We start from the raw sequence: 10,000 nt of genomic DNA on the forward strand, positions 1-10,000 counted from the left end.
CTTTGTATCTCATTGTACCACACCACTCTCAAATATTCAGTAAATAAACGATATCTAGTTGGTCCGTGGATTAAAGCAATCACAACGATTGCATATAACCACGTTATATCTTGTGTCGATTTACTTTTTCGCATTTATATTCTTTCGTTCATTAAGTGGGTGAGTGATCTTGAAGAATCACTTGCGTTGTTTGGGTCCTAATATCCTAACAGGTATAAATTTAGGCTCTATGAGATTAAATTACTGGTGACTATATTTACGCATTTACTACTTTTTAATGACGAATAATCTGTTTAAACGGAGTATTTGGAAGAAAATGTTAACACAGCCAATGGAGAAAGTGGAGATGATTATTTAAGCGACTTCAAACAACTTTTGTTGAATACTTAACGTGGCCACTTCTTTAACCGAATCCACTCTTCTTCAGCCAATACCAATCCTATTAGATAGTCAAACAACGAAGGATAAGGGTGTCGATATCCATTGTTGCCAATCAAGGGTGAACTTTTTCGATCTATCAGAGATCCATTCAAAACTACGAAGTTGTATCTCGTTAAGAACCATGACATTACTTAATTTATTATTGTTGAACGGGGTTGCGAGTCTATTTATCCAAATCGAATAGCTCGTTGTCCATTATACTGCTTACCATAAGCTTCTGATTTGTGATGAGAAATTATAACCATTTCCTAAGAAGAAATCGGCGAAACTGCGGTTGAAAGGGGCACCTAAATTCCACCATTTATATACTTGATCCCATATGTCATAGGCCCATTTTCATAGGTAGATTTTGTGATCAACACTTTCCAATCTATCGTCACAAATAGGGCACCATATAGATCCAAGATCCAAACCTCGTTTATTCAATTCAACCCGAGACGGGATCCTTTTTTGCCTTGCCCTCCACACAGATAGTTCGACTTTGAGAGGTATTAGCTTGTTACGAAGGGTTTCCGCAACATCAACAACATGCACCTCCTCTGTTTGCACGGGGAGTGACAATATGCTAATCGAAAAAATGTCATCCGAGCTTAAAGTCCAAAAACATTCGTCCATGCGATCATTGTTTGCAATAAACCTAGACAACTCGTTGAAGAGATTGGCGAGGTCTCCAAGTAATCTACCTGAGATGCTACGGGACCAACACTAAAAAGTTGAAAAATCATTATTTACCTATACCCGCTCATGAATTAAAATATTTTTAGCAACGTCAAGTCTAAAAAGCCTACTGTATCTATCCATTAGTTTTGTATCACCTAGCCAAAAATCTTCCGAAAACAGGGTTAATTTTCTATCCCCCATATGTTTTTTAAAAGAGTAAGCAAAGGGCACATCTAAATTGTTTAGATCCATACCCGACTGTATAATTAGAGCCAATGTACTGCTTTTTTTTTTTTTTTTTTTTCTTTCTTCTTTTCTTTTTTTTTTTTGCCTTTAATCGAAAAGTATCACCCAAACCCCAATTAGTGACTATATTTAATTTTCTACATTTGATGTTGAGTATAGTAATACAACTAGAAAAATGAGCCCGCGCGATGCTGCGGGGCCTTTGAGTTGCGTATTCATAGTTAACGGAGCGTGTTATAGGTGTGTATATGTATTGAATATAGTCCGAGGTATTGAGCATTTTTTTTTGAAATGTCCGTTTCGCGCATACTTAGTCCCGTTGTGTTCGTGAGATTTTTTTGAGTTGAACGGTGGGCTCGGAAAAATTTAACTCGCGCCGAGCGAAAAGATAGGACCCGTTAAAAATTCGGGTGGAAGTAGTTTCTTTTATTTTAATAAAATTGTATATTTACATTTTTTACCCCTGAAAAGAGGTAAAGTTGAGGGGGCGTTTTGTAAAGTGAGGCAAAGGTGAGGGGCCGATTGCAGTGGAAGCGCAAACCAAAAACTACAACGCTTTTGTACTGAAACTACCAAGAAACTACAACGCTTTTGTACTGGAACTACAAATTTCTTGGTGGCTTTTAGTATATAGGGGTAAAGGGGCCGATTGCAGTGGAAGCGCAAACCAAAAACTACAACGCTTTTGTACTGAAACTACCAAGAAACTACAACGCTTTTGTACTGGGACTACAAATTTCTTGGTGGCTTTTAGTATATAGGGGTAATTTTGTCATTTTCCAAAATCTATATATTATTATAACACTAAATATTACTCCGTGTTATGTCATTAATAATAATTAGACTATTTGTAGTGGTAATTCGTGTTGTGAGTTCGTGTTGTGCACCTTTTGCACTTTTTTGATGACTAGGACGTGTTGTGTTGTTGAGTGGAGTAGTGGTGGTGTTAGATGTTGGTGTGGGTTAGGAGTATTGCGGTGATGTGTCAAAATATAATTTGGTAAGTATTAAAAAGAGAATAAAAATAATATTTTTTTAATAATAAAAAGTTATTAAAGTGAAGGCAACGGCCGTTGCCTATTCTGTTAGACCAGCTCGAACGCCACGAAAAATGGAAACGGCAACGCCGCGATACGGCTTCTGTCTGGCGTTTTTGGGGTGCCAGATAGGCTACAACGGGTTTGTAGCGGTGGCGATACAAATGGTCTTACTATTACCATTTGCTATTTATACCTAAAATAATAAAAATAAGCAACATGCAAAAGGTACTAACGAGAATACGAGATTGCTTTATTTTAGTTTGAGCAACAATTTTCTAAATTTATCAAACAATTAGGACTCCTTTAGTTTAAAAAAAAAAAGAGGTGTTGATTAATTCAATATTCCCTAAACAGATCCTGATGTATTTTTCAACTCTCGCTTAGGTGGAGATTCAATGTATCTAACAAAATACTACGTAATTGACTAAATATCTCTTAATTAAACGATTATCATTTATTTATTTTTCTAATTTTGAATTAAGCTGATACTAATACTAACTATATATTCTTTTTGGTTGCTAATCGCTTTCTCCACGTACAATATGCGTTTTGTCTCAAAACCATTTTTTTAACAGCAAGTTAGGAGTTACTGACGGGGGATCATCATCGAAGGTCCCACCATCCAATCATATTCCACGTACGTGTCATGAGGAAATTTCAGATTAAACCACCACTAAAATGTAAACCATTTTTTTGTTAGCCTTCGTGTTTGATAGTTGCTCCATTTTGTGGAACTGCTTCTCCTATTTGTATTTCGTGTGGTGGTAATAATATTTGCTTTTCAAAAAAAAAAAATGTAATCCAGACTAGCTGAAGTACCACTTCTCTATTAATGCATGTGATTTTTATATCATAATTATTGAAAATAAATTGAAATTGAAATGAGCACGTAGTTTCACTACTGGGAATAGAGAATAGAACCAAGGAAACCATTTCCTCAATGTATTTATATATAGCCATGCATCTCTTAGTTGATTAAACTTTGAATGATGAATCTAAATTCATCACATTTGTTTGTAATCTCGGACTCAAATGAATTAAAAAAATTGTTCAAAACTATTTAGATTTGAAATTATTTTTGCTAGTCTTCTAATTTTAATAAAATCGTCATTTAAAAAATTAAACACCTTTATTTCTGTTTAATAATCTCTTTAAATCATATCCAATAGTTATCACATAATTATATATTTTATTTATCCATATAAATAATAAAAAATTAATATAATAATTTTACATAATCTAAAAAATTAATATAATAATTTTACATAATTGTAAACGTTTTGTAATGTAAGACTATACTTATGAATTGCTGTTTGATTGTCGTTCTTTCGAGTATTCGGTTAAATATTGTTGTTTTCTATTTCGTAGAAGTTGATTATATAATGTATTATTAAAAAAAAAATTCTTTAAAAACCCGTGAATTCACGGGTCTCTGCACTAGTTATATATATTTTATTTATCCATATAAATAATAAAAAATTAATATAATAATTTTACATAATCTCTAAAGTGTTTACTTAAAGTGTTCCATTCAGATTTTTAGCTATTTAGGGTTTAATAATTCTCTTTTATCAATCTGCATCGTTGATCCATTTTAGCCATTAAACACTTCAATTTTTCTGTAATATCATTAACAAATCAAATTTAGAACGTTTAACCAATAAGTATACTGTATTTTTATTCATGTAACACGTTATTATGTAATTTTACTCAATTCATATTGTTTATTTAAAATGATTATCAAACAGTTTATTTTTATTCAGAATAAACTTTATTCAGAGGCTCTGAATCATTCAGATTCTGAATCATTCAACACTAAATTATTCAGTTTTATTAAACACACCCTAAATTATTTAAAAGTTATGTATAGTGTATGATAAGTTGTGCCTTCTTATATCTTATATATTATCTTATCTTAATTGTAATTATAAAAGTGAAAAACATAAATATGTAGATGTTTTTTGACCTCTATGTTTAAACAAATATTTAAAAGGTGTTTACACATACATTGATACATATAGATATACATAGGAAACAAATCTGTAAAAAAGAATCAAAAGGGTGGCCAGCCCATCTCACCTGCTCAAGATATGGTATGTGCACATGATTAAACAACTTACATCACCTGTATCTCTTCTCAGGATTTTTGTGGCTCCCACCACTTCAATCCCTATGCTCAATTTTAGTCACTTCCTCTTTTGTATCTACTTTAAAAAGTTGCACTTCACATTCAACACATTTACCATGAGTATAGTATTTGGTAAGTTATATCTCTACTTCATAGCATAGCATGCATGGATGAAATTGTGAGTTAATATGTAGTTAATGAGGGTCGAACTCTTAGCTTCCTTTAAAGGAGTCAGGCCATCAACTGCTGGACAACATCACAACCAGAGGCGAAGCCAGGATTCACGGATAGAGGATGCATTTCATAAAAATTAAATATTAACATAAAATTTTCATATATAGATCGTAACTATGACATATGTTAATCATATTTAAGGGATGCATGTGTTTATTATTTGAGGATAGTGACAACTAATATACAATTTTTTAACAGACTATAATTCGCTTATTTGTAGAGTTGGGGGATGCAAAGCATCCACATGCATCCCCCTGTCTCCACCTCTGATCACAACTTCAGGGGCGGAACATTGTGGAGACGGGGCGGGGCACCCGCCCCAGCTGGTTTTTTTTTTAAAAAAATTTACACTAAAAAAATAAAAAATTTACTAAAAACTAAGGTTTTTTTTAGTGTTCGCCCCGGCTGTCATTGAAAAATTTAATAAAATTTTAAACCCGCCCCATCTGTGGTCGGGTTCAAGTTCCGCCACTGCACAACTTTAATAGAATTGCTATTATGTTATGTATATTTATAGAAACCTAATGTATTTAATTATCAACACGTAACAAAATGAAATCAATCAATACAATCTAATTAAGTTAGATTGTAATTTAAGCATATCGAGTTGATTTATTCATTACGCAATTGTGCATGTTCTTTCCTTTTCATGCAACTTTGTTTCGTGTCTTTAAATCGGCGATTTAAATGCCCTTATTTACAATGAATATTAACTTAACTTAAGCTTCTTTTGGTAATCTTTAGACTTCACAATAAGTTGAAAAGCTATAACTACAATTTAAATATGTTTTAGTCATTTAAGAAAACTCATAACATTGGATGGGAAGATGAAACCAAAACTACTAAAGAATCTTTTTGAATAGAATATAAAACATCCAAGATTTTGGTTGTATTCTTTATTTGATTTTTATTGATTTTATTGATTTTTTAATTTTCCATTTGCACCCTTACAAACTTTGCCCCTAGCATTGCTTGCCTTATAATCCAAAAGAAAATATTAAGAGGTGGGAAAGATCTTTGGATGAAATCTGGTCAGATCCTGCTTTGTGAGTTGTGGATTTTGGTGCCTCTTTCTTTCACATAAAATCTTCAACTTTTTTCATTTCCCACATCAAAAAAACCAATACACATAAAAAAAAGAAAGCCAATACCCATAAAAAAAATTCAATCTTTTTTTGTTGTTGGTAAACTTGTTCCTTTTGTTCAATTCACCTACATTAAAATCTTAAAACTTGCTCATATTGTTGATATGGGTGTAGTAGCAGATTCACAGTTTCATGTTCTTGCGGTTGATGATAGCATTATTGATAGAAAATTGATTGAAAGATTGCTCAAAATCTCATCTTTTCAAGGTAATTTCACAAGCTTTTTTATATATTTATTCAAAATAGTTGTGGGTTCGAGTCTCATCAATACGTCTATGAAATTGCAGTTACTACTGTTGATTCTGGAAGTAAAGCTTTAGAATTTTTGGGACTACATGAAGATGAAGAAATGAAAGCAAATCAAACATCTGTTCCTCCGAATGTTAATACTAATCAGGTACTATACATGAAGTGAAAATGACTTTTATGGTTGATTAAATTTTAGGTTTATTTAATTTGAGTGACTGAAATGACTTTTTAACTAACTTTTATAACGGTTTGGCAGGAGGTGGAAGTTAATCTGATAATTACTGACTATTGTATGCCAGGAATGACAGGCTATGATTTGCTCAAGAAAGTTAAGGTATGATTCTATTTAATTTGACCATTTTTATATGTTTCAACTTTTGAGCTTATTTAGTTTAATTTGATTGGTTCAATGACTCAAAACTTTAGGATAATTATATACTCCGTATAAAATGTGTTCAACATAGAACCTATATAAGTAGTCTTGTAGAAGCATCCTCTAATTTATTTGAAAATGTGAAAGTCAACTAAAAAGTCAGAATTATGTACACACATGATTTGTTCATAAGCATCTACATCATGTAATCATGTAGATCAATAACAACTTATCCAACATCAAATTGAAAGAAAAAAAAAAAAAAAAAAAGCATGAGTCATTTATAAACTTGAAATAGTACCTAATTAAAATCTTATACCATTGTTTTTAGTTAAAAATATGAAATTATCTGGTTAGTCAGTTTATGTAGTTTTTAGTGCGTTTCATATATGTGACTGATGTGTGGCTCACGCATCTCGTGAAATATGACTAACTAATATCTTAATATCTTGTACCATAATTTTTAGTTGAAACCTCAATATATCCTCAGATGATTACATTATTATTACGAACACCACTTGATTCGGCTCAATCAAAATCTTAAACCTAGTAACATGCATGCATCCATATAAGTTCTAGAGTAAAAACGTTTAGATAGGTCCATATGGGTCAATGATCAAGCTCTAATTGAATAATCGCTAAAAGTTGGCAACCTGAAACCTCTTCGGTCTAATTGTCGACTTAAATCAGTTACACAAGTTACTCAAATCATGTTTTACATAATCATTTGTTTTCATGGTTTAATCTTATGTTATACTTACATATCTTACAGAAATCATCGTCTTTTAAAGACATACCAGTCGTCATTATGTCATCAGAGAATGTTCCTTCAAGGATTAGTAGGTAAACACTTAAGTTTAATCACATTTAAATCATACAAAGTATTTATATCTATCTGTTAATTAATCACATTTTCAACACATGATTAATACTTGTGGACTAACTATCATTTTGGCTTTATCACAGATGCTTAGAAGAAGGAGCAGAAGAATTTTTCTTGAAACCAGTCAAAATTTCAGATGTAGATAAATTAAAACCACATATGATGAGAACAAAAGTCAAAGAAACCGTTCAAGAATTAAACCAACAAGAGTATAATAACGAAGAACGCAAAGAACAGAACAAAGAACACGAAGAACATAACGTATTGGAAGCCTCTGAAGTTGAATCACAACAACAATCAAATGGGAATAAAAGAAAGTCCATAGAAGAAGAAACTCTTACAATACAAAACAAAGCTCAAATTCAATGGTGGCCATACTGTAGATTTGACTAATTGCCAAATAGTCTTTTTTTTATCTTCCAATTTTGACTTTTTTTCCCTTCTCACAATTTTGATGTTTGATTTACAAGACCCACATTTTTTTTTTTCTTTCAATGTAAAGAGCACTGAGATATACCATGTTAACGTTTATACATAGTTTAAAAGCATATAGAGTCTGTAACATCAATTAAGGTCAACTTTATTTAGTCAAAGTCAACATTTTTATATTTCCATTCTACTTCCATGAAAATATTTGTTGGTAATGCATCAATCCAGGCTGGGAGCTAATTATGAAGACATGTTCATGGAGACAATGGGATGTTGGAGGTCAACCCCCTTGGGGTTTTTCACTTTTTTAGTTTGACTTTTACATGGCTTTGATTTTTAATCTTCGTTCTTCAACTAGATGAAATGTTAACCTAAGAATCTTTTTTCACACTATGAATTATAGTATTAAAGTAATCAATTTGCCCATTCATTATTATTTATTATATATGACAAAGTGTCATTTTGTAACTTTTGCATGACTATGAAAAGACAAAATTTCATTCCTCGTCCCTGAACTTTACATCGACTTTGACTCCCTGTCCTTTTTCTTTTTTTTGTGCATTCCTCGTCCCCAAACTATTAAAAGCGTACATCCCTCGTCCCCCCGTCTACTTTCTGTCTATTTTTCCGTTAACACCTATCACGTGCAGATCATGTGAGGGTAAAAAGGTCATTAAACTACAGGGACGAGGAGCGTAATTATATCTTCTTCTTCAATATTCAATTTTGTCCCCAAATCATACACCCTACTAAAATCAAATTCATTCCTCTTCTTCAATAAAACTTAAATCTAACACACAAAAAATTATCAAATAGAAACACAAATTCATTCCAGAAACCATGGTTCATTAAGAGGGTATCGTATGTAGTTGCTTTGTTCCTTGAATATCTCAACCTTACTTCGCTTAGTCTCAACAGCAGTTTCTGGTTTCACTGGCTGCAAACTATAAAGCATGTAATTTAGCAAGTAAATGTCGATTTACTTGCAAGGAACTTATCCTGTTTCCAAATGATCTTTCCAAAAAAACTGATTGTTTTTTTATTTATTTTTTGCAGCTTTCTACATTTCTATTCTGGAAATGAGCACAAACACCATGGATGACGTGTCCTTTAAACTTCAAACACTATTCAATCAGAATAATATAACTAGAATCAGATAGAAGTTGTTATGTAACTAAACGCATCTATTACATCTACATATATGAAAAGTGCATGTGGCACATTTGAACACATTTCTTCTCATTATCTGTAATGAAACAATAAATTAGAAATATAAATACGAAAAAAAAAAAGGTTGATTAAAATAGAGAGACCTTGTGTTACATAAATATTTGGATACGAATTTATTAATTTAATCTGGAAAAGTACCGTAGATACAGCTCTGATTGAGGAAGATGAGAAGGGAGTATGAAGGCGGCGGCTTTGTTTATCCAACAAAAGCGAATAACCAGTAACAGAGTAACAGTTCTTTTTCAATCCACCATTATTAATAAAACTACTTTTTAATTGAAGCTCCTCTTTCGCCAGAGCGATGTTTGCAGCTCCGATCGATGACGCCGCCGCTGCAGTCATCGTAAATTGAATAATTTGTGAAAAATCAAAAAACTAAAGCTAGGGTTTATAAGAAAACAGAGAGAATATATGTATGAGGTTGGTAAACAAAGGCGACTGGGGTCTATTTCATAAAACATTTATAAGGATTGCATGGTTTCTTGAATGAATTTGTGTTTCTATTTGATAATTTTTTTTTTGTGTTAGATTTAAGTTTTATTGAAGAAAAGAAATGAATTTGATTTTATTAGGGTGTATGATTTGGGGACAAAATTGAATGTTGAAGAAGAAGACATAATTACGCTCCTCGTCCATGTAGTTTAATGACCTTTATACCCTCACATGATCTGCACGTGATAGGTGTTAACGGAAAAATTGACAGAAAGTAGACGGGGGGACGAGGGATGTACGCTTTTAATAGTTTGGGGACGAGGAATGCACAAAAAAAAGAAAAAGGACAGGGAGTCAAAGTCGATGTAAAGTTCAGGGACGAGGAATGAAATTTTGTCCTATGAAAAATATACATGTGTAAGTATTGTACGAACTAATAGTTGGGCTTGAGGCCCGTTATGTCATATAAGATTTGGCCCTAAAATCACCCTCCAAATATGAACATTAATG

General features: G+C 32.2%; 2 protein-coding genes across 2 annotated transcripts; one reads left to right on the forward strand and one right to left on the reverse strand.

The window, feature by feature from the left end:
- Positions 1 to 5,880: 5,880 nt before the first annotated feature.
- On the forward strand, positions 5,881 to 7,932 carry LOC139876512 (two-component response regulator ORR3-like). Its single transcript, XM_071863840.1, has 5 exons — positions 5,881 to 6,101; positions 6,182 to 6,291; positions 6,400 to 6,477; positions 7,289 to 7,359; positions 7,483 to 7,932. Exons 1-5 carry the CDS (start codon positions 5,999 to 6,001, stop codon positions 7,790 to 7,792), a joined length of 672 nt encoding a protein of 223 aa, XP_071719941.1. The 5' UTR covers positions 5,881 to 5,998; the 3' UTR covers positions 7,793 to 7,932.
- Positions 7,933 to 8,460: 528 nt separating this feature from the next.
- On the reverse strand, positions 8,461 to 9,499 carry LOC139876339 (sulfite reductase 1 [ferredoxin], chloroplastic-like). The gene is made up of 2 exons (XM_071863648.1): positions 9,197 to 9,499; positions 8,461 to 8,765 (listed from the first exon to the last, which is right to left on the reverse strand). The coding sequence occupies exons 1-2, from the start codon at positions 9,398 to 9,400 to the stop codon at positions 8,655 to 8,657; spliced, it is 315 nt and encodes a 104-aa protein (XP_071719749.1). The 5' UTR covers positions 9,401 to 9,499; the 3' UTR covers positions 8,461 to 8,654.
- Between the last annotated feature and the right edge of the window lie 501 nt (positions 9,500 to 10,000).

Source organism: Rutidosis leptorrhynchoides, chromosome 11, assembly GCF_046630445.1.
Source record: "Rutidosis leptorrhynchoides isolate AG116_Rl617_1_P2 chromosome 11, CSIRO_AGI_Rlap_v1, whole genome shotgun sequence".
In the NCBI taxonomy this organism is placed as follows: Eukaryota; Viridiplantae; Streptophyta; class Magnoliopsida; order Asterales; family Asteraceae; genus Rutidosis; species Rutidosis leptorrhynchoides.

What these genes read in the sequence shown, in the direction of transcription:
- LOC139876512 (XM_071863840.1), top strand. Translation starts at nt 5,999, where the DNA reads ATGGGTGTAGTAGCAGATTCACAGTTTCATGTTCTTGCGGTTGATGAT. An exon ending in CAAAATCTCATCTTTTCAAG is followed by an intron (nt 6,102 to 6,181) that starts GTAATTTCACAA and finishes ATGAAATTGCAG; the next exon opens with TTACTACTGTTGATTCTGGA. An exon ending in CGAATGTTAATACTAATCAG is followed by an intron (nt 6,292 to 6,399) that starts GTACTATACATG and finishes ACGGTTTGGCAG; the next exon opens with GAGGTGGAAGTTAATCTGAT.
- LOC139876339 (XM_071863648.1), bottom strand. Translation starts at nt 9,400, where the DNA reads ATGACTGCAGCGGCGGCGTCATCGATCGGAGCTGCAAACATCGCTCTG. An exon ending in CAATCAGAGCTGTATCTACG is followed by an intron (nt 8,766 to 9,196) that starts GTACTTTTCCAG and finishes TATAGTTTGCAG; the next exon opens with CCAGTGAAACCAGAAACTGC.